Genomic DNA, 23,931 nt, shown 5'->3' with positions numbered 1-23,931 from the left:
TAGAAAACACCCAACTGCATACATGCCAAAACAAACACGACTGTTCCTTAAAAGCACATGAATACGAGTGTTAATTTGGAGTGAGTGTTTTAGCTGAAGTTCACGCAGCCATGCCTACTCTTGCTGTTGTTCAGCCTCCACAATTTGTGCATCTAATTTAGCACCCAAGAAGACAAGTCTGCTATGATAAGAAATGCTGAGGCTGCATCACATGTTGGGTTGATATAGACTCTGTGGACTTCTATTTACATATTCCATGTGTGTCTCACTGGAGTGGACATGCAGCTGTGGCAGATGACGCCTTGCAGGAAGTACATGCCCATCACATTAGTTATTACTTGTAGATGTAAGTGTGCATGTAACCATTTGCTGATTCACAGTCGCCTGGACTTTACTGTGGATGTCATATAAAGAGTGTGCATCGTTGTTTTGCTCCAGTCGTTGGGACATAAACTTATTAATTCTGTGACATTATGTGGTCTGTGTTGAGGGCAGCTTGAAGTATCCGTTTAAGTCTCCACAAAATAAATGTAAGTCAATGCAGTATATGCAACTGCAAAAAATATTTTCTTTGTTCAAAGCTAAAGTAAAAGTTAAGAAATTTGAGCTCTCAGACACCTTTCACTAAGGTTTCAGAGCTTGATTACCCTGTAAGGACTATGGACTATTGTTATCATTCATTGTTAGAAAAAGTCAGATGATGCCAAAAAAAAAAAAAAAAAAAAAGCTCTGATTCATATAACTTTTCCCCAGCAACTATCAAACATGAGCTCCTTCTGACTAAGCAGTAGCCTGGCACATTGAAAATTCACGTGACAATCGACAAAGCAGATGGAAGCCATAAGACGAATGTACATTGTTTTTAAATTGCAATTTTCTCCATGAAGAATGATGAATAGAAAATGGTTTACGAACATTTCATCAAGAGTCCTAAACACAAAGTTTAGCTTCAGAAATTTGTTGATGGGCATTTAAGCAAGCCTGAAGCGTTTTGGAGACCAATCCTGTGCAACGATGACATTAACACACAACAGAGGGACACTGAATGAGGGGAACCCCTCATTGAAAATTGGGGTCTATCATTCATGCTTTGGACTTGTGCTGCAGCCAGTGGCACAGGAGATGTTTAGATAATGGGAGCAAGAGTGGATTTAGCAAGTTCTGAAAGGTTCTGAACACACATCCTAAAAAAAAACTATGTGTGTAAGATTTTGCCGAGTTAGTTTTTTATTTTTTTATTTTTAGGTATATAAGAAATTTGTCTTTTAGATTCCCACCATTTATAAATGTTACTCATTTGGCTCCAAGTAATGAAAAAAGTTTAGGGGCGCATAAATGTTTGCATACCAGTGCTTGTGTGTGTGTGAGGTGGACTTTGGAGCTCATGAAGGGACCGACTGTAGGTATCCATAAATATTTTAATATTTTACTCTCATCTCACATTACTTTTTGTCAAGCATCCATCTCACTACCTGCTGCTCACAATGGAAGATGAGAGGGGGGAAGGAGAGTTTGAGTGAAGGGGAATTGGGACAAAGTGGTTGTAAAAGCAGGGGGGGGGGCAGTGAAAGGGATGAATGCTTCTAGGATCTTATTTCCCTTGGCGTCCTTTGCACCCACCACTATCATTTGCTAAGGGTAGAACATGAAGGAGGCAGAGCTGAACAGTGCTGACAAGATAAAGGTGAAGGTAGTGAGAAGGGAGATAGACGTGGTGAAGGCATGCTGCTGATTTTTGAAGTCACTGAAGAAGGAAAAAGTAGAGAAAATTAAGGACAGACTGCTGAGTTTTGGATGAGACGCAGAGAGAAAGACACTTTCCTGTACCTTGATGTGTGCTTGTTCTAAATTATGGTGTAAGACGAGGCTGTGCTGCGTAGTCACCTGCAGTCTGGGTGGGGAGAGGAAATAACTTGGAATCCATGGAATTCAAACTGAGATATCATCACCATCTGTAGAGAGGAGGTGCCAGTGGGGATATTTTCCCAGCATCTTCTTGACAACTGGAGTGAGTGTCTGTCTGAAGGATGTTCTGCATCACCCAGGAGAGCAATATATAAGAGTGCAGCTGTCAAAGCGCAGAAGAAGTGGCATTTTACATCTATCAAAGAGGTATACACACATTCGAAGTGTTCTGTCACTGCTTCTGATTGTGTTTATTTTCTGCCTTTTACCTTACCCATAATCAGTCTGAAATGTCAGCTTTCTTTAAATTTAAATTTTCCTTAGATTTTTCTTGTATTTTCTTCCTTATCAGAGTGTTTTGCTTAAATTTAGATAGTGACCATTGCTCATTTGGCATTTCCAGCTGTCACTCACAGATAAACAAAATGTTGCATTTGGAACCAAGCCAAAAGCTGTCTTGAGCAAGGCTTACATACGCTGAAATATCTGCAACTCAGCCACAGCACAAAATGTCATGCATAGACACTCTGAATCTGAAACAAGGCATGTAATTGCACAACAGCAGAGGCCATTTGAATAGTTCCAAACAACAATTGGACAAGTAAAAACCATAATCAGACGGTGCATAATCATAAATGAAAGAATCATACAGTATAATTAGTTTATTCAAATCAAACGATGTCAGCCTCAGGGCAAGAACGAGTAGGATTCCTCCTCTGGAAACACGGAGTTTGTACCAAAATTATAGGCATTCTCTCCCACAATGAAGGGACTTCCAAAGAGAAAGACAGGTATCTAAAGCTAATCTACAATTCTTGTTAATAACAAAGAAAGTACTGCAGCTCCACCAGGTCTCATCTTTGGTGAAAATACACATCTGTAATGGTCTGAATTGTTCCTTTCCACTGCATACATGCTGATAGAGACATAGCAAGCCAGCTATTATTTTCAATCGCAAAATAGTGATGCTGATTTTTGCTGCCTGGCTCTCAGATTGGTGATGTCTCGTGAGCGACTTCCCTTCATCGGTTCATCTGGGAGCAAAACGTCAGGTAATCGACTATTACACATTCTTTTCTTTTACCAGCTCGTACTGCTTTAGGTAAATCTCTCAAAATACTCACAGTTTTGTGTAATCTGCTGTTTATGTGACTCACAAAGCAAAGGCAAGATAGTTGCTCAACTGTAACACAGTAACATGCAGCTGCTGAGAGGATCTAAAAATCATTCATTATCACCATCAATCACTAAGTTACGTCAAGTAAACTGTATTTTTAATTTCTTTGACTTGTTGCCAACACACCCAAACCAGTGAAAGGTGTATTGTAGCTAATATGATGTAATAAAGATGACTAACAAATGTTTGTACAGCGCACTTTGTTGCAAACTCCTTCCCTGACACTTACCTAGGGCAGGAAAAATAGGCCCCACCTGAAATGCATCCTGTCTGCAGCGCGCCTCCAGCACCCAGATTCCCCATATGTCATGTTACTGGTTGAAACTGGCCACAGCATAAACTGAGAAAAGTAATCTCTTCATAGCGCACCGTGACTTTGAATAACAGTTTTCTTAAAATCTGTCTTTTCTCATCTTTTCTTTTTTTAAAAAACTATACAGCAAAGCCATCGTACCCTTCCCCTGCTTTGCAGCGCACTCACCAGGCCAGTCGCAGAAATCATAACCAGCAGCAGCAGACATCCTCCTCTCATCCTCACCCAGGACCATCTTCCTTCCTCCTCTCAGACACCACCATGACGCCCTGGGGAGGATTGGCTATTTATGAATCCTCCTTTACCGCTATACCTCCAACACTTCCTCCACGACCTCCTCCACCTCCACCTCTACCTCCACCCCCTCCTGCTCCGAGGCCAACGCCTTCCACCCCTTGTCACAGGAACCACGAGGAAGATGAAGGCAGTTCATGTTCAAGTTTTAACTCTGAAAGGCCGTCTCCACCCCTGATGGTCCCTCAGAGCAATGCAGGTATGACTGAAATTAGTGCTTAAGGTGCCTAATCATGTGACCAAGTGTGTCGAGTCCTTTACTTTCCTTTATTGAAGCAGTCGTTTGATTTTTTTGTTTCTCTCAGACGGATGACACACACGTAGATTACACACACACAGATGTTTTCAGTTATTCTCAGTGTTCTTGAAGTTGGGTGAGGATATGATTAAAAGAGACCTTTTTCACTGCAGACATTCTAAATGATTAAAACTAGAAAGCCAACGTTGGTCCCATTTCCATTGATTACCCAGTGAGCTATTCCACTGAACCAGCAAGCATTATCGTGGGACTACAGAGTCAAGTCTACAAGCTCAAGAAATTATCTGCATGATCACCCACTCCTGAGATGAGGTCTGATCATGCAAGTGGAAATCCCGCCAGCTGGTCATACACGTAGGGCCTTTCAACATCTGTGTTTTAGCGAATAAGTGTCTCACTTTAACCAAAACATTTTCTGTCATCTTTCCGATTGTAGGTGGAGTGAGCAAAGGGCTGCGCATGAGGAGGAGAGTGTTACCACAGCGTCGGGTTCCTCGCCCCCCCCGTCTCCCACCTCTGCGTCCCATCACCAACCTCAGCTTCTCTCGAAGCTTCACTTTCTCCTTCTTTGAGCTGCCGCTGCACCAGTCTCCTCGCTGTCGTGCCGAACGTGTCAGAAACCTCCTACTGCTTTTGAAACAGATCCACTACTGAGGACTGCTTAATTGGTGCAGCATCTAACATTTATAGACAGCCTCATTGTGAAATAAAGATGTGCAGTGAGTGAAGTTTGTTTATCATCTATTGTATAAATGAGGCTGCTTTAACTTTCTGTTCCGTGTGTATCACTGTTGAAGTGTTATAGTTTGGCTTTTACCCTTTGAAAATGATGTGGGTGTCTGACATGTTTTTCTTGGATTTTGTGATGGCAAAATGGGGTAATGATGGATTATTTTAATGCCTTGGGGATCTGGCATCTATTGTTTAATTCTTTTAATAAATTGCTGCTATTTAAAAAAAGCCCAATTCCTTACTGACTAAGTTAAAAGGACTATTAAATCATGTTTTTTTTTTTCTAAACAGTGGAATGTATTGAAACAGTTTCAAACTTTTTCAAACTAATTTATCATTTCGTCTCCTAGTGTCTCTTTCACTCACTCACTCACACACACACGCACATCTCTGAAAGCTGAGCTGGGATAATGGAGGCATTCAGAGGCACTGAATGGGGCGGTCAAGGGGAGGAGAAAGGGGCTGTAAACTGACTGCAATGTGCATAGTTCAAGGCTGTTCTCCACCTTCCCTGATTCACGTGTGAGAGCTTCTTTGGTTGGGGTTTATTGACCACAGGCATGTACGCTCTCTCTGTCTCTCATGTGAAGTTTTTGTACTGGTCTGGCTTCTTACGGATAGACATTAGGCCTCTCTCTCTCGATGCTTTGGTTTGTTTTCGTTAACTACAAGGTTTCTCATGTTTTTCTTTGCCCTGTAATTTTCTGCACACACATACAGATAAGCCAGTAAGACTCAGCAAACAAATACCCATTGTTCAAACAAGAGCAAAGTTAAACTCTAGAGTACTTCCAGTTATCCTTTGGAGGGAGTTCAGATGGACAGCGTAAAGCCAAACAACCGACTGCACTGCAAGCAGAATTATTTCGCCCTGGATGAGGCACAGCTGGATGTTCTAGGCCAGAGGGTAGAAAAGAAGTCCCTGTCATTGTTGGAAAGGTTGAAGGCGCAATGTTGGTGAGTTAAAGGCTAGGTTTAGTATTCTGTGCTCTCTACATTGTGAGTATGGGTCCTCAGCCCAACTTTTGAGTAAACAGACGATTGAAGGTCTTTGAGGTTCAGTAGCCTGAAAGCCTGTGATCATGTTCCTCTAGGTGTTCTGGTTCCAGGATGAAGAGCTTCCTGCTGGGCCTTTTTCCTGTCCTGTCATGGCTGCCTCACTACTCCATCAGAAAAAACGCTGCTGGAGATGTGGTATCTGGAATCAGTGTTGGGATCATGCACCTACCACAGGGTGAGGATAAAGCAACCAATAACAGACACATAAAGAGTCTAAAAAGGCTTTGCAACAAGAATTGATGTTGAAATTTTAAAATGTCAACTCTTTTTTAAAAAGAGACCATGACAACAAAAATATAATTTAAGAAAATAGGAATTTTACAAACCGTATCCATAAAACCACAAATAAAATGTAGTACAAATGGTCTGACAAAGTCATGTGAATGTAAGCGATTGGCACTGTTTTTTTACTTCCTGTTTCAAAACAAAGCACAACTACCACCACATAAGCTAACAGTGGGATTTTCAATGATAATGAGAGAGTATTTTATGTGTTCTTTGTATTGATCTCTCTCTCTTCCTATGTTAATGAATGAGGCTCAGATCAATGATCAGGATCTCACACTGCTTTAGAAACATGTACCTGACCTTTAGATATCTGGTGTCTCTCAGAATTTGAGCTTTTTTTTCAAGATCTCTTAGTCTTTGAACTGCCTGAAAGCTAAAACCTCTGAGAAGTAAATGGCTTTAAGAAACATTATGGGTTTTCTTGATACATTTTGATTTCTAATAAGGATTATGCACTTCTCTTTATTCAAAACATGACTTTGATATCCTCCTTTCTTCTTTTTTTCCAGGAATGGCCAATGCCATGTTGGTAGGAATCCCTCCAGTGTTTGGACTCTACACGTCTCTTTATCCTCTAATCATCTACTTTATCTTTGGCACTTCCAGACACCTCTCCATCGGTGACTACCTAGTTTCATTTGCCTGGATCCCCCCACCCCTCACTTGTTGAGGGGCTCCGCTGAAATACAAAAAATCACCTCAAATTTGATTCATTTGAAAAATGTGTTCTGTTACCGATTTGTTTTACTTTAAATGTATAGTTCTGTTTAGCAAAGCAATACTGAAAGCAAAAAGTCCAGCAGTGAGTAAAGCACTTCAATTCAGTAATTTTTTTTTGTGTCTGTGCTCATGTGTGCTCATGTGTGACAGGTACTTTCGCCGTCCTGGCCATCATGATTGGGTCTGTGACAGCTGACGTGGAGTTGCCTAGCAACAGTGATGAAGAGAGTCAGCTTGCTGTGGAAGCTGCCAAAGTGAACATGGCTGTACAACTCACCTTCCTTTGTGGCCTCATACAGGTGCACACACAAAACAAAAGCAAACAGCATCCTCACACTCACTGCCATGCAACTGACCTTTAACCTATGGTTACATTACAAAACTGGTTCAACACTTTTAACTATAAAATCTAAATAAAGGGTAGTGGAAGTTATAATATAAATACAATTCTGTACTATATCATAGTATTTAATTGAGCTCTGGGAAATATGACAGTTTACACTGACAAGCAGGTAAAGGGGTAGTTCTTCCCTTAATTTTGGATGCTATTTTATCTATGAAACAGTCACTGTATTCTTTATTCTTTGTAAGGTTAGAGGATTATTCAGTGACCGTAAACAGTCTTTCTTCAAGCTCAACAGTGAGTTAAGGAGTTCTTTACTTCTTGTGTTTGTGTTAGCTCATGCTTTACCTGCTGCAAGGAGGCGGTGTGTGCCGCTGGTTGTCTGATCCTGTAATAAGAGGCTACACTACAGCAGCAGGTCTGCATGTGATCATCCTGCAGCTTCCACTGATGACTGGAATACCAGCACAGAGACACACTGGATTAATGGCTTCAGCTTGGGTCAGTTGAAACACTCTGGTACTGTCACGCACACATGCTATTTTCAGCAATCTTCAGAGCCGTTGAAAGACTCCTGACCTGCTCACTGTATTGCTTTTTGTTTTTTTCGGACATAGTTATGGAAAGTCTTGGCACTTTGTACATAGTTGATACTACATACGGCACATTTAAGGTTGGCCATCCATTCCTCCAAGAATGCAGCTTGTTATCTCTACACTTTCAGGACAGGATTTGTGTCCAGTGTCACTGAGCAATATGATTTATAAGAAAAAAATAGAAAATGTTTAATTGTTGTGTGTGTCTTCCTCAGACTTTAAAGGATGTTCTGTATGCAGTTACAAATGCTGTACCAGGAGCTCTGTTAGTCTCTTTGGTTTCAATGGTGATGCTCATCGGAGGCAAGATGCTGAATGATCGCTTCAAGAACAAGTTGCCTGTTGCCATTCCCTGGGAACTTTTACTGGTGACACATGCACACACACACACACACACACACACACACACACACACACACACACACACACACACATTCTTCAGACTCTATCACTGAGAGGTTTTGCTAGAGACATCCAACATTCCTTTCCCTCTTTCCCTAACTCTGACCATCAAAACAGCAAGCCTTCCAATCTAATGACCATATAAGTAGTTTGTTCATACCCTTAAAAAAAAAACCCATAATGGCATCTTCTAAAGTATGCCCCCCCACGCAGCAGGTAGGAAGGACAACTTATATGAATGTTTCCATATTACCACAAATGTCATTCTCAATTATTTCCTTTTAACAAGCCACAAAAGTTGGTAGGGTGGGGCTGTCAGATGCCACGATTTAGCTTTGGTGTGATTTAATCGTGAGCCATGAGTTGAAATCTCATAACATCTGACAACTGTTTCACCTCCAAGTTATGTTCAGTTACAAACAAGACAAGTCTTTTCTCACTTTTGTAGATTTAAGCTATAACATCACTTGGTTTGTGTTTTAATATGACCATGGTTAGGGTTAAAGTGCAATCTCTTTACAACGTGATCGTCATCTTTACGGACGCCATTTTTTTACAACTCCCATGCTGTTGCTTGTATGACTACAAGAGATCACATATTCTTCCATTAGTCGATTTATTACATTGTTTTGGCCTGCATGAGCAAACAACCCCATGGGCTTGTATTCGGGTAGCGAATAGCTTACTTTGAACTGCTTTTGATCATAGTGGTCCCTACAAAGCGGTGGACTGCATGAGTGTAGAAAACCAAGACTACACACACACACACACACACACACACACATACACACATACACACACACACACTCAGGAGACTCATGTCCATAAGATGCATCCAGATGGACAGATGCCACTGTGATGAACTGATGAGTGACTCATAATTATATAATACTCTGTTTTTATATTTGAAACCACAATTCCCCACGTACAACAAATGCCTGCACCTGGTTTCTGATTAATCATCTTTCTGTCTTCCGAACTTCTTAGTTGTGCTGATGACAATTAGGTCTATGTTGTCTATATTATTCTTAATCTTATGACTTGTACTTCTCATCCTATTTTAGTCAAACATAGTCGAAAGAATACAGGGCAAGTCCTTTAAATCATTGGAAATATATTTACATTTTTATTTACAGTTCACAGCAAGGAAGTAGCTTAATACAAAAAGTAAACTTAATACATATTGGTCACAAAACCAAAGTTAAATACCTGCAAACTTTAGGCATCAGATAGGTAATCTTTGAACTCCTTCTTTAAGGCTCAAACAATCTATTTAAAGACCTACATGTAATGGAGGAAATGGATTCAAGCTGCCACTGTTTGCTATAAATCTGACGAGTAATTCATATTCATTAATATCTGTATGATAATGTGTCTGTTATTTGTCCTTGTAGATACAGTATGTGTGAGCAAACCAATTTATCTGATATTTGGATGCTGAATGGCTGATATTCGTCTTTTCCAAGCTGAACAGCCTGTGCAGAAAATGTCATATCCATTGTTTTTCACCCACAGATCATCCTGGGCACCATCCTGTCAGTGCAGATGGATCTGGCTGGACAGCACAGAGTCCAGGTGGTGGGACACATACCCAGTGGGTCAGTAGAACTGGGTTATTCTCTGTCATGCTTTGTTATTCCACAAGGAGTTTTTACTCAGTCAGCCAACATATCTTTTACATTCATGATAGAATCAGGCTTACTGCAGCATTTTAGATATTTGAAGTATCAAATTGGACAAAATATTGACAATTAAGATTTAAAAAAAAAGCTCTTTCCTCTCCATCCGTATTACACTGTAACCTCCTTTTTACTGCTCTCAAAAAGTAAAAGAACCATAGACCAAATAGACCTGATAATATTAAAAGAATGAGCAATTCATGAGATTTCTCCGCTGGTAGCCATACCTCTTTATTTTATTAAATGCAATACTTGTTTTCTTTGCACAAATAATAGTGAGATAGTGTTTCAATTAGTCCCTTTTCTTATTCTTCCTCCTTTTCTTCTCAGCCTATCTCCCCCGGTCCTTCCCTCTCTGTCTAAGTTCAGAGAGCTGTTTATTCCAGCTCTGTCTGTAGCTTTGGTTGGCTTCAGTTTCCTCTCAGCCATGGGCTCAGTGTTCGCCCACAAACATGGCTACCAGGTGGACTCCAGTCAGGTACACTCGCTATATTTGTAGCGCTTATTTTCGGAGATTTGACTTTGTTTTCAATCTTTTGCAAGCTAATAAATAGATAGATAGATAAATGAAAGAGGAAAATATGAGACATCTTTGAAGCCATTATGTGAAATTATGTCAAAGAAAGTGACTATAGCATGAATGATTTCTTCTTATGAAACCATTGCCACAGCCAAATGGAATTTAAGGCGACCCTTGTTATTTTTTGCTGCTCTTTTTCATCACTGACTCAGTTAATGAACCTGAAAAACACAGAGTTCAAAAATAAGAAAAAGGACAGACTTCAACTGATGCAAAGCCTTGACATTTCAAGTGGGTCTGCCTTTGATCCAGTTTCTGCAGACTTTAATTTGTGGCCTCGTTGTGAAGTGCTGCAGCCTGATATAGCTCAGAGATTTTCAGTCACAGTTGTCTTCATCAGTCAGCATGTGGGGTGGGATTCATAAGAGCTGGCATTTAGGAACAAGCTTCATCTCACATTAGCGATACATTATTAGTTGTTTGTTTATATGGTCAAGCTGAAGGCTCAGGCTCCCTAATACATTACTAGTAACCCACTTTCATATGCCAAGCGTGTAGAACAACTTGTACTACTTGCTTTTGTTCTTCATGATAAAATCTAGCTTTCAGTCTGAACATTAATTTCTGACATAAAATTCTCAAAGACTTTCAGATTTTTCTATTGTTTTGTTTCATGCACATCCTAAAATTGATTCAGTACATTTTTTTTCCTCATCAATCTGTAAACAATGACAATTCACAAAGACATGACGGTTAATTAGAAGAAAAAATTACTCAAATATCTCATTTACATAATCTTTTGGTGAAGATCCTACATGCTTCCCTCCAGATATTTCTCCCATTGTTCTTGGCAAAATCATTTGAGTTCAACCAGGTTTGATGGGAGTCAAAGCATTTTTAACCCATTATAAATGAAGACATACTGTAGTTATCAATGTTACTCTCAATCTCTGCTAATAGATCCCTTTATATCCTTCAAACTGGATTCTAAAATCAGAAAGGGATTATCCTCAATGATGAAACTAAAGTTGTCTTTTAGATGAACAGAGATGAGTGACGGGGGTCGTGTCCATGATAAAAACCTGCTAAGTTCTCTGAATACTCTCACCCCACCTGGTTGAGGCAGATGGCTGCTCTTCCTGACTGTAGTTCTGCTGGAAGTATTTTCCTGGTAAAAAGGAGTTCTTCCCCTCCACTGTTGCTCACCGGTCCCTGCGAGCTCAGGACGGGGACTGAATCCAACAGAAGATTTGATGCAATCTGTTGCTTTCTTTAGCTAGGCTATTTTCTATGAACTGACATTCTGTGAATACATCTTTAACGAACTTGGCTGAATTGGATAGAATTGGATTATATTGAATCTGATTATGATTGTATTCGATTGGATCTATATTGATATTGTTTACTCTCTGTTTAAAGTACCCCCAGTTTATAAAATGGCACTGTAAAGATAAACTGAAGTGAACTGAACGTTGTGCTGCGGCCTCAGCTGTCTGTCTGCCTCAGGATCTTTTGGCTTTGGGGCTGTGCAACACCATCGGAGGAATGTTCCAGTGCTTTGCCGTCAGCTGCTCCTTTTCTCGCAGTATGGTCCAGGATAGTATCGGTGTCAAATCACAGGTACTGTAATCTCTTCCAAAGGACGTCAAGACCCCAGATCACTTTCATCTATGATCACTGTGAAAGCAGTGTTGTCTCTTCTTAGGTGGCAGGTCTGGTATCAGCCCTGATGATTCTGACCATATTGTTGAAGATCGGTCATCTTTTTGAGCAGCTGCCAAAGGTAAAGTGACTGTAAGAAAGCATTAACATTAAAACGTGAGACACATTACTTTATGATCATTAAGTTGTTAAGTTGTAAGTTATTGGCTGCAGTTTTCCATAAACCATTACTATGAAATGCAGATCAAATCAGTGAAGATGTTAAAAAAAGAGCAGCTCATTCCAGCTGGGATTTCTGTGTGTACCAGGCAGTGCTGGCTGTTATCATCGTGGTGAACCTGCAGGGGATACTGGCTCAGTTCAGAGATGTGTGTCTGCTCTGGAAATGTGACAGACTAGACTTGGTGGGCCACACAGACATAACAATCTGAGCCTATTGCATAAGATCAGTTACAAAGATGTTCCTTTACTTATCCTATATGTTCTCTTCCCCTCCTTCCCCTCAGCTGGTGTGGGTAACGTCACTGATTTCCACCCTCATCTTTAACCTGGACCTGGGTCTGGCTGTGGCTTTTGTCTTTTCTTTGCTCACACTTATCTACAGGACACAACAGTCAGTATCTATAATCCTACAGACCTTACATGGATCATTTTCCACCAAACACATTCAGATTGAGGCAAATATAGGCAACCTCTCCCAAAACTGACTCCCTATTTTAAATTTATTGAGCTTGACATCGTGATTTGCTTTATAGGACAGATATCTTCCTATCCTATATATATCAACACACAACCCACTTATCATTATCGCTGAGCAAAACTCCCTCGCAAAGCTCCCTCGCAAAGCTCATAGAGCAAGAAAAAGAAAACAGGTTTTATTTGTAACTTCTCAGTTTGAGGTCAACACGCATCATCTACGTTCTCATTTCTTTAAGTAGTTATCTCGTTCTGAGTATCTAATTTTGTTTAGTAACGGTATAAAGATGTATAAATGCATCCTTTTATTATACTCCTCAATAATCACTAGTTATGTTTCTTTACATTTTCTTTTTTGAAGCATTTTTAAGTTAAATTAGGGGTAAGAATGTAGGTTTGTTGTTGTTTTATGATTTTAATTGAAACCGATAATTACACATATCCATGTGTGTTTTATAGGATCATCCTCAAAGTCCTTCTTCGCATTTTTTCATACATTCTAATAGTTTTGTATTTGCTTCTGTTGTTCTCTTTTCTTCTCTTTTAACTTGCCTGTTCATTAATATTTCCCTCTGAGTTTCCTCTGTCTTTCATCTCCCGCTCATCCTCCAGCTCCTCCACGATGGTTCTGGGTCATATTCCTGAGACAGACTGTTACAAAGATGTGAGAGTCTACCTTGAGGTAAACCTGATCTCTCCCACAAAAATTTGTTTTTGGCAAATTTTGAATTGATTGAGCAATGGCGCTAATGAAGTCAACATGAAGGTAAAATCCAAGAAAGAGGTCTTGATGTGCCTTACTGGTTTATCCCTTTATCCCTGTAAGTGTTCATTAATTTGACAGAACTTTAGATGTGTCACTGTTGTGGGTGTGAAATCCTTCCTAAACAGCTGTAACATAAGAATTGAACAAAATCCTGATCTAAAAATGCAGCTACTTTTCACATTTTAAAGGCAAGTTTTCAATTAGAAGCAGTGTTGTTGTTTTTTTGTTTCCAGCTTCTCAGCTGGATCCAGTAAAGCATGCAGAGTTGTATCTAAGCTCATATCTAAGTAAAATGGTTTTCCTTCTCCATCAGCCTCCCTTCATTTTCAGCGCCACAATCAGTCTCTTAAGGTGATCTCCACGTGGTTCCATACATATATGCCCTTTTTTTCCCCTCAAGTGGGCTGATATTAACACCAGGGCATGTATTTTTCCCCAAACTCTATCCAGGGAGTATTTGTTCCAAACATCTTTTTATCTTTCTACCCATAACCAATTTATGATTACCAAATCAATTTTTATCACGATAACGATGAGGCTTTGGCACATACGTTATACCACAGAATACTTTAAAGAATAGAAGGAAAAAACAGCTGTGACAGGACCTCTCGCAGAGTGAAACAGTGGCATCTTAGGTAAAACAACAGGACAAGAGTACTTTATTGCAGTTCTCAAGGTAGAGTTTTACAAGGTGAAAGCCCTTGATTTGGTGCCATCCACCATCCTGCCAACCCAGAGTAGTAAAATTGGTACCTGAGGCATGTAAACGCTGTACACACATGTCAAAAGAACATGAAATAGTAACTTTTCCAGACAAGTGGGATGCATATGTGGTCATTTGAACACCAGAAAAAAAAAATCTTTTGCAGAAAACAGGCTGTTGTCTCTTTAACTGACCTACAACTGTGACTTCCTTCTATCTTCATTCTATCTTCCTTCTTGAAAATACAAAATACACCAGATTCTAAAGAAAGTTATTCTCTCTACAGAGCAAAGCCTGCCTGAAAAATATAATACCCAAATGATGTTTCAAATTGAGAATATAAAAACTAAATAATTCATCACTGCATTCACGCTGTTAATATGCAAAGAGCTAACACTGCTGAGGCATTACTGATTGGAAGAGATGAATAACACTGACACTACATGACTCCTGATGAACTAAGCTGACTGCAGGCTGTGGACTAACATATGTAAAATGTTATCAGTGTGAGACACGGTCAATAATTAATTCTCTACAGCTTGTTTTGTATCCACATATCGAATGCACTGTTGATACTGATTGTATGATAGCATGTGCAATACAGCTGCACATCAACACACCAGCATCAGTGTTGATGGTACCAAAATATGTCACCATCAGTCTGAAATTCCTTTTTTTTTGCCATATCATGGAAACGCATGTGAAATCATATGTTTATACTGGACACAGGAACAATACATTGCTATATACTGAGCTCAGGAAACTAAATATAAAATATAAAATACCTATTACTCATCCATCCATCAATTTCTTATACCTGTTTAATCCCTGTTACGGTTGCAGGGGGACTGGAGTCTATTCCAGCTGCTATCACCTAATATGTTGGGTACACCCGGACAGGAGGTCAGCTCATCACGGGGCCGTAACCCCTATTATTAAACGTTATTAAAGCACTGAAATCCAATATGAAGACTAACACCAGATTCTCCTGTGAAGGTTAGACTTTTATAAACTTAATAAACAAGTCTAAATGGTGCAAATATAATGCAGCAAAAACAATTTAATAAATAAATCTGTGAAAAATTAAACCTGCCATCTGTCTCACATTAAAACACCAAACTGTCACTGCAGGCAGTGTATCTGGGCTCAGGGTATCAGTGAGTTCTTGTCAGCCCCTCTCTGTTCCCTTCAGTTTATTCTGTCCTCAGTCTATTTAACTGGTGACTGCTGCACAGCTCCCCCCTGTGCATTTTGTCATGCATTAATGATGGTGTCTACAGTTGGTGTCTTTGTACAAATCCCCCTCAGAGAATTCATTGCATTTATTCCATTTTTTATTGTCACAGATCTTCCGCAAAATAGAAGATGAGTAGTTAACTAAAAGGGTGCTGTGTATCCGTGGCCGGGCCACTCTACGAAATGAATTAATAATATAGTATTAATTAGGAAACAGTGGCAGTAATTTCCATTAACACCTGCTTAGAGTAAAGTTTCTTTTTTTAAAGCGGTATAACTAATAGCAAAATAAAAGTGAATTTGATGCACATCACCTTTCTCATTATGCCCTTTAGAATTTCCCCCACTGATTTATGAAAAATATCAGATGCAAGAAATGTTGAAAACCACAAGTTTAATGTTTGTCAGACAAACTGGGATTTGAAGGTTGTAGTGATTTTGGTGGAGTGGAAGTTTAAAGTGTCATAAAATGGAAATACTCCATGCTGCTTCCACCACTGGTACAGTCAAATGTTTGTGCACCAGACTTTTGCTGACTTTGTGCGCAGGGTGCCTTTATTGTGCCAGATTATGAACTATTTGAAAAAAAGCTTAAAAAAAATGCTAAAATGCATATGTCTGTCATTTCTAACAGGCAAAGCAAGTCCCTGGAGTTACCATCCTCTCATGCCTCAGTCCACTTTACTTTGCCAACTCAGAATTAGTCTGCACTGAGATCAGAAAGGTAGCATCACACACACTGAATCATTATGTTACTTCATTATATGGAAATGTGTGCTGATCTGCATGACTACTGAAATCTAATGCACCCACCCCCCTTTCACTTCATCCAGAAAGTGAGTCATGGTCAGAGGGACAATCCCATTGAGCTCCATACCACAACTTCCACGATTACCTCCTCTTCAGCACAGAAGCACACAGACTGTTATTGCTTGGTTCTGGATCTCAGCTCAGTGACGTTCATGGACTCTGTGGCTATGATGGCACTTTGCAAGGTGAGGAAGGAGAAGTGGCAAGAGTTAGGTGCAAAAATGTCATTTTCATGTTTCATTCTGGCTAAAGACTGGCTAGAGTACCACAAACCATCTAAGAACTTATTAATCTTTTTATGTTTTATGTATTTTCATTTTGATGACGCTTTGCTTCATGACTCGCTGAAGATGAATGTGCGCTAAACCTCTCAAACAGTGAGGATGTGGCTGCAGCAAGTGATGGTTCTCCAGGTTCTTTAATGACATCCCAGTCACTGAACCCAAAAGTTTATATGTTAATCAAACTCTTAGTGCTCACTCTTGCTCTTTTCTGCTGATCAAATACATTTGCAAGACATTGTTAGACTAAACAGGACATCTTGTAATTGCATGCAAGATTATGTATGTGTGATAAACCTCCTCGAGGTTACACACACACGCCCACAGTGTCTGACAATCACAGTGATATGGCTCTTTTATATCCTACTCTTTGACCTCACTGATAAAAAAAAGAGTAGAAATTCATTCATCACTTTCAGTAAGTAAACACGTGCTTGAAAATAAGATGTTTATGATGTCTGTTATGTTCACTTGTATTTTTGTGTGTTTGTGTCAGGTTGTAGAGGACTTGGACACACAGGGTGTCAGTGTGTTTCTGGCAGCGTGCACAGGTCAGTTTCATGTTTCCTGTTTGTATACCTCCAGCAGTGGGGCTCGTCTACTTTTTTCTCACACTATCAGTCAATCGCACGTGCACACACGCACACCCACGCGCGCGCACACACACACACACACACACCATGTGTTTTTAGTATTTTTCTGCAAGTATTTCTACAGGTTGGTTTCCCACCAACCTTTTCTGCATCTTCTACTTTCTGTACTCACTATTTTTCATAGTTATTTCCCATCATGTGTGTTATCTTTTCAGATTATCATAACACTTAACACTCGTGGCAGCTCTTTTCTAGTGACTTAGTTCAGTGCATTTATTAATCAAGCTAGCTGCATCAAGTTAATCTTTGCATTCCCATCGATCTCTTTGCATCAACAGAGAAAGTTTTATCGCAGCTCCGGACTCAGGGTTGTATTCCACACTGCCTGCCCAGCTCATGTCTCTTTCCATCGGTCCATCATGCTGTTGAGCACTGCCTCAGCACTCTGCCCACATCTCTGGAGGTAAACATTGTCTTACTTTCAAGTTCAATTGACTATAAATAACAGTTTATGATCACAAAAATGTCATTTTTGAATGGATAATTTGATCTTTATTCTATTTCAAGAGGTGGATTTTGTTGCTTTCAAGATGGTCTGTGGTACTAAGACCACAGATCCTTCAAAGATATAGTCTACAATTAATGGTTTGCAATAATAAAGAAGTGAGCTCCCAAAACGTTAACCTACTAAAAAAATCTGCTGGAACCTGCCTCTCACTAGTATTTATGTAAGCAGTATTAGGACAAGATGGTCTGTATACAGACCTTCTGTCTGACTGGGGGTAAATGCTGATATTGGACCCGATAACGGTAACTGTTGGTTTCAGTACAAGAGAAATTAAGAAATATTATGTGAACCAAAAAACAGAAAAATATATTTTTATATTTATATTTATGTTTTATATTTCAGTTTGTTTTAACAGTGGTGTGGCGGACAGCACTGTTGCCTCGCAGCAGGAGGGTCCCTGGTTCAAATTCCAGTTGAAGCCTTTTTTTTTGTGGAGTTCATGTGTTCTCCCCATGTATGCGTGGGTTCTCTGGGTACTCTGACCTCCTCCCACATGCATGTTAGTTTGATTGGTGACTTTTAACTGGCCCTAGGAGTGAGTGTGAGCATTCGTTATTGTTTGTCCGTTGTGATGGACCCTTCCAGGATGTACAACACCTCTCACCCAGTGGCTGCTGGGATAGGCTCCACCACCCCCTGCGACCGTGAACTGGATGTCTCAGCTTAACCCTTAACCCTTCCTGTTTTATTTTTTAAGAATTTGCTTGGATCCACGTCCTGTCCTTGTTTGAAACTTGGGTTCAGCAGTTGATTGCCACACTAATGGGGCTGTGTCCATATGCCGTAGACATTATACTACCTATTCAGGTGTGAGCATTGAGTGTAGCTCTGTAAGCAGGAAGATATGTAGGCTACATATCACATACAATACCTTTTTAAATGTGGTATTTTTGAGGGCATCGTATAGTGAAAATATAAAGACAGAGCTCGGTGTTATGAATAGACAGTGATCTTAAGGACAGCTGATTATTTTTCTTCATTGAAATTGATCCTTTTCTTTCAACTCTATTTCAGAAGTGGGGAACTCTTTTAAAGCCTTCATTACGAACTGTTCATAGTGAGATGTGGCAAAAGATTTAAACAAATTATATTTTCCTCTAATTCTTTTAATCTCTTTACAGGAAGTCAACATGGATACAAGTGAATGTTGAACCTACAAAGTGACCTTAAATGTAAATAGCAGGATAAATAATTTTCACATTATAAATATCACACATTTGATTTTTTTAAAGAAAACTATCAACACCCTGCAGAAACTCTATGCGCCTGTACTTTTCACATATTTCCAAACAATAAAGTACCTGTTCTTCAGTTTGTACCATCATTGACTATCAGGTTATGTAGTATTTAAGAGGCAGTTGAGCATAGAGTAGTTTGATTCAGTCTGTGAGTTATGGGACCGGCAGCACTGGTCTCAGCTGCTATAATTCTACCAGACAAGATTGAAACCCAGAACCCTTGGGAGGTTAGAGTTTCATCCTTTATGTCTAATTCCTGATGCACACATATAATTACTGTGAATGTTACATTCAATGTTTAAGCAAGAAACTACAAAACACATATCTGCACTCTTAAAGGTTCATGCTCTAACTGAAGCTGTTTTCATTGTCATTAGTCTCCATCTGTCCTGTTTTAGGCTTCACTGTGAATGTTTTGGATAAATGGACAGTGACAGTGTTGCTTTACTGTAAGTGACAGGGACAGTGTGAATAGTATTCAATTCTTGATTGATGGATTCTTTGAGTCAAACATTAAAGCACATTAAGTCATTTGGCTCCTTAAAATCATTCCACTCATAATAATTATTGTATACATTTGTAGAAAAAGTTTTTCAGTTATAAAAATTATGTCAACATGTTTGGAGGTTTTAGTGAATCCTTAAAATGATTCTGGTTGATCAGTCTTTCATGAGCTTGAATTATAATCATATCCAGCCTTTTATTTGTGTAGTTTTTAGAATGATATTATCATTTCATATTAATTATTCTGTAAATGCATTCTCGTATCTGTTGCATATCATCAGTCAGCCACCACAGTTTGTTGTGTGTAGTTTCATATTGTTTCAGTGTAATTTAGTTTCAAATAACCACAAAGCAATTATTTAGATACACATGCGATGTTGTAGTAAATGAACAGTTGCACTATGTGTAAAAAGAAAAAAAATCCATGTTTTCATGTTATTCCATGTTTTTATTTAAATTTCTGTTAGTCACATATATGTTTTCCTCCTTGCAAGTTGTCTAGAAATGAAAAGATTTATACATTAAGAAACACTGACTGAATAAATGGTATGCATATAGAAAAGGATAATACTGCTAAATGTTTTTTTTTAGTCTAAGCAGAGGAGTTTGGTGACTGATTAAATTAATCAGAGTTATGACTGTTCCCTTCCTATTATTGGTCTCATAAACCCTGTAGTTATCACGGACTAGCTGCTTGTTTCATAATAATGATAATGCAAGAGCAGAGGTCAAATTAGCATAGTTCGCAGTTTAAATAAGGCCGTGTTACCGTCAGCACATTGTCATGGCTCTAAACATTGATTAGAGCTGGGCAAGAAAGACTTCAAAGAACTTGAAAATGTAAAGGCTGTTTCGAAAGAGCGAGAACACGCTTCACCTACACAAGCCACAGATTATCAAGACAAAAAGGATTGATCAAAACATGTAGATCTTAAACTTTCTGCCACTAAATCACATTAAAAAATCTGCTTCAGGATAAGTATTTTAAAAAAGAAGAGTTTGAAGCCCTTCATATATATAAACTCCTTTCTCAAGTAACAACACTTAAAGAATTAAGCTAGTTTCCGTTCTAGTCTATATGAACTTTGAACATAGTCCACAGTTGCAAAATGAACCAGTTCACATTCAGTTCTTTCTTTTTTATGAACTACTCTGTCACATATGATACATACTGTTATGGACCGCTATGAACTACTGGAACATGGACAGCACAGCCATCTGATTCATTTAATGCTAACCAGCAAGTTACTCAAAATCAAAGTGTGATTTGAAAATAAATTAAACTGAATCATTTTCCCACACCAATGACAGCATATTTAGCACTTATCCTATACTTCCCTAAGTTCTCTACTGCAATTCTATTTCTGTACTTCCCTTTATGTCTACTATCTATTTCCACACTGTCACCTCTGACCGCTAGTCAATTTCCTTCTATGTAGCTTATTGCTAGCTATGACGTTAGCTATAATGTTATATCTTCATTTGTAAATCGCTTTGGATGAAAGCATCTGCCAAAAGCATTAGCATAAACATATTTGCTAGCAGTGACATATGTTTCAGTCTCACAAGTGATATCACACTAACTTAAGATGGGTGCAAGAAAACAAACAGACAAAAAAAGAAACAACAGAAACAATCAGCAGCGGCAACATAACACGCCAATTTAAAAGATGACCAGCAGCTTTGTGACAAAATCTGGTGTGGGAGCATGACAGCACATAAAATCTTAGTGGCAGTGCGTGACACAGGTGGAGACATAGTCGCTGAATGTGAATCTGTCTGAGTCAAGGCCAAAATGAAAGTTCTGTGCGAAGGTGTCTATTGCATTCTTATGGTTCAGTGGGCCTCTCTCTTGTTTCACTCCTTTATTGCTGTCTTCTGAAATCTCATTAACTACCTATTGTTTTAGCACTCTACTTTTTTTTGTCAGTTTCTGTCTCGCTGTCTATTGTTGGAGTGTTTCTTCATAGTTCTACACATGTCCCCAACAACATATGTCAATAATTGTCTTAATGCAGCTATTCATATTGTGTTTATGCTTGTGACTGGTCCAGAAATCATTACCAGGTCTGTGGTTTCTGCCAGAGCACACACTTTCAGGATGAATACAGACACAAATTAGCATGAATTATTTTGTGGATTCAGTGTTATTTTATGGAATTTGGTCTGTTTAGAGTTTTTATCCTGTTGTAGAAGCCAACCTCTTTTAATTTCTCTTGCATTTCTCATTGCAGCCTAAAAGTTTGCTTTCGTCATTGTCAGTCCACATGACTTGTTGCTTTCTTTTTTTTTAAAAACTCTGGATGCAGTATTTGTATTGGTGAACAGTAGAACAGAGATCTTCATGAAGGTCCCTTGTAGACAAACAGGGGCTTCAATTAGCTTTACAGTAAACTTACTGTCGAGGCAGCTCTCCAGGGAAGATTTCCTCGTCTTCTAGACTTCAGTATCTTTCCAAATGTGAACAAGCCAAAGTCTTTACAAACTTATTAAGGTCTGAGACCAGAGTAAACGTTATCAGAGAGCTGAAATCTCTTGGGGTGCTGTATAATTAACCCAAAATCTCCCCTGGAGATCACAAATTACTTTGGACACAATTACATTTCATTCTCTTATTTGACTGTTTCTGATTCTAATATGAATTACAAGGAAACATGCAGCCCTCTAATGTTTTTTCTTGACTTCTCCCCAAAAAAGTCAGTGAATAACATAAATCCTTACTGTCTCAGCTGAGAATATTTGGAAAAGTTCTATATGTTTGTATTAATTCGGCTGATTGATTCAATTTCAAATAACTGGATCTTTAAAACACTGAAGTTCTAAGTTGTTCTCTTTGAATTAAGTACATTTACATAAATGTATGGGACAAAATGTAGAAATCTAGACCCTTGAAAATAGTATCCACTATGTACAGATTAAAAAGGAAATTGGTTTAAAAACAGATTTAAAGTTTATGACAAACATCTCAGAATGATGAACATTAACTGAGTGGATTATGCATTTTACTCTTTAAGGCTGACTCTAAATCAGTGCCGCTGGATCAGGGTCAGCCTGTTTGCTCTGGCTGTAAGTGGTCACTACTGCCAAAAACAGTGCAGTGATGGATCTAACAACAAGACTCTGCAGCATGGGTTAGACATCAGAGCTGTCAGATTTGTAACAAGGAAATGCAACCTGAACCGTTGAACATGGTAGTTCCTGCATGATAAAAGTTACTGAGTGAATTATGCAACATATAAATGCCAGTTATTCAATTGATAATTAACAGCTATGAATCTATGAAAAAGACTTTCTGAATATGTACATTTCAGTGCACAGCAGAAATTAGAAATACTACTTCAGGAAAAACTATTGTAATTAATAGTTTATAATAATAATACTAAATAAGTAATAATAGTAAATAATAATTTGCTATATTTTATAAAAGCAATCATATGGACATGAGTTGAGTTTTTAATCGATTAAGTTAACCAGTATAATTTATTTTGGTGATTATTCACCCTCCTGTGGCATAATCATAAATACACAAGGACACCCCTGACTCAATGGCTGACTAATCTAATCAAGCACACAGATACAAGACAAGACATAAAACACACCAAAAAGACATTAGAGCGAAAAGAACACATGCCTTCGCAAAGCAGTTAGCTTAACATTTATTCAAAGTCACACTTGTGCTGGTTTACTTTTGTGCATTTGTATAATAGATAAAGATGAATTATACAAAATGAAAAAGTCCTGAAACAAACCATAAACCCTGTAAACGGAACACTCTCCTCATCATGCCTCCTCTGTTTTCGCTTGTACTCCATGTCCAAGGAACTTTGCCCTCTTCCTCCTCAACAATGACTTAAGGCATGTCTAAAGTTTTCCCAACGACTGGCGCTACAACAGTGCAGCCACCACAGAGGCAGCAGCAGGCTCACCAGTTTACAAGTCGAGAAGAAGGGACAATAAATTCTTTGCAGGGGTATTTTTCCATGTCTGCTGGTTAGAGAATTCTTTCTGTGGTGGATTTCAAAGACAAAGGACAAAACAAACAAACAATATGAGCCTGTTTTTTGGAGTCACTTGGATCTGATAGAACACTGCATCACATTTGATTTGATACTCGGTCACCACCACCACTTCTCAACTCCAGGATTGATTCACTGCAAAGAGGAATGTACAATTTTATGATTGACGGCACTTCTTAAGACTTCAGCTGAAAGATTGCGTTACAACCTGACCACAGATTCGAGCTTTGATCTGCCTCTGCTGAACAAGAAAAACAGACAAAGCAGGACAAAAGACATCAGGATAGAAGACAATAGGATTGCATAACACATTTTCATGGTTTCTTTCAGGGCTTCTTTAGAATGCTGGATTTAAATTAAAGCCAAGAAGCTTCATTTTGGAATCTAGTACATTTCCTGAAAACATACCAAGGTAATTATCGTGAAAACCTTTCTGTCAAACTTTTCCTCTTATTTACTCTTTAACTGTATCTTATGCAAAACTTTAAAAAAAAATTTTCAACAATTTGAAAATATCATAAAATGTTTTGAAGTTTAAATATACGTTTCTCAGACTTTATCAACACAACTC

General features: G+C 38.8%; 2 protein-coding genes across 3 annotated transcripts; both read left to right on the top strand.

The window, feature by feature from the left end:
- The first annotated feature begins 1,707 nt into the window (after nt 1-1,707).
- Nucleotides 1,708-4,817, top strand: LOC140271745 (uncharacterized). The gene is made up of 4 exons (XM_072367034.1): nt 1,708-2,112; nt 2,899-2,957; nt 3,523-3,888; nt 4,385-4,817. Exons 2-4 carry the CDS (start codon nt 2,906-2,908, stop codon nt 4,600-4,602), a joined length of 636 nt encoding a protein of 211 aa, XP_072223135.1. The 5' UTR covers nt 1,708-2,112; nt 2,899-2,905; the 3' UTR covers nt 4,603-4,817.
- A 454-nt stretch (nt 4,818-5,271) lies between these two features.
- LOC140271741 (solute carrier family 26 member 6-like) lies at nt 5,272-20,130 on the top strand. Of its 2 annotated transcripts, none has more exons than XM_072367030.1 (18): nt 5,272-5,637; nt 5,775-5,914; nt 6,537-6,647; nt 6,898-7,046; nt 7,427-7,591; nt 7,902-8,054; nt 9,604-9,686; nt 10,098-10,245; nt 11,794-11,907; nt 11,993-12,070; nt 12,258-12,353; nt 12,456-12,562; nt 13,258-13,327; nt 15,985-16,074; nt 16,184-16,345; nt 16,938-16,992; nt 17,373-17,497; nt 18,617-18,717. In XM_072367030.1, exons 1-18 carry the CDS (start codon nt 5,498-5,500, stop codon nt 18,680-18,682), a joined length of 2,052 nt encoding a protein of 683 aa, XP_072223131.1. In that variant the 5' UTR covers nt 5,272-5,497; the 3' UTR covers nt 18,683-18,717. The 2 variants fall into 2 exon arrangements, with proteins under 2 accessions (XP_072223131.1, XP_072223132.1); XM_072367031.1 differs by lacking the exon at nt 18,617-18,717 and adding an exon at nt 18,724-20,130 and having other exon boundaries at nt 5,274-5,637.
- The last annotated feature ends 3,801 nt before the right edge of the window (nt 20,131-23,931 follow it).

Source organism: Leuresthes tenuis, unplaced genomic scaffold (genome assembly GCF_036924035.1).
Source record: "Leuresthes tenuis unplaced genomic scaffold, fLeuTen1.0.hap1 SCAF_16, whole genome shotgun sequence".
NCBI classification, from domain to species: domain Eukaryota; kingdom Metazoa; phylum Chordata; class Actinopteri; order Atheriniformes; family Atherinopsidae; genus Leuresthes; species Leuresthes tenuis.
This window is presented reverse-complemented; position numbering and strand designations above follow the sequence as displayed.

What these genes read in the sequence shown, in the direction of transcription:
- LOC140271745 (XM_072367034.1), top strand. Translation starts at nt 2,906, where the DNA reads ATGTCTCGTGAGCGACTTCCCTTCATCGGTTCATCTGGGAGCAAAACG. An exon ending in ATCTGGGAGCAAAACGTCAG is followed by an intron (nt 2,958 to 3,522) that starts GTAATCGACTAT and finishes AAAACTATACAG; the next exon opens with CAAAGCCATCGTACCCTTCC. An exon ending in GGTCCCTCAGAGCAATGCAG is followed by an intron (nt 3,889 to 4,384) that starts GTATGACTGAAA and finishes TTCCGATTGTAG; the next exon opens with GTGGAGTGAGCAAAGGGCTG.
- LOC140271741 (XM_072367030.1), top strand. Translation starts at nt 5,498, where the DNA reads ATGGACAGCGTAAAGCCAAACAACCGACTGCACTGCAAGCAGAATTAT. An exon ending in TTCCCTGGGAACTTTTACTG is followed by an intron (nt 8,055 to 9,603) that starts GTGACACATGCA and finishes TTTCACCCACAG; the next exon opens with ATCATCCTGGGCACCATCCT. An exon ending in TCTGCACTGAGATCAGAAAG is followed by an intron (nt 16,075 to 16,183) that starts GTAGCATCACAC and finishes CACTTCATCCAG; the next exon opens with AAAGTGAGTCATGGTCAGAG.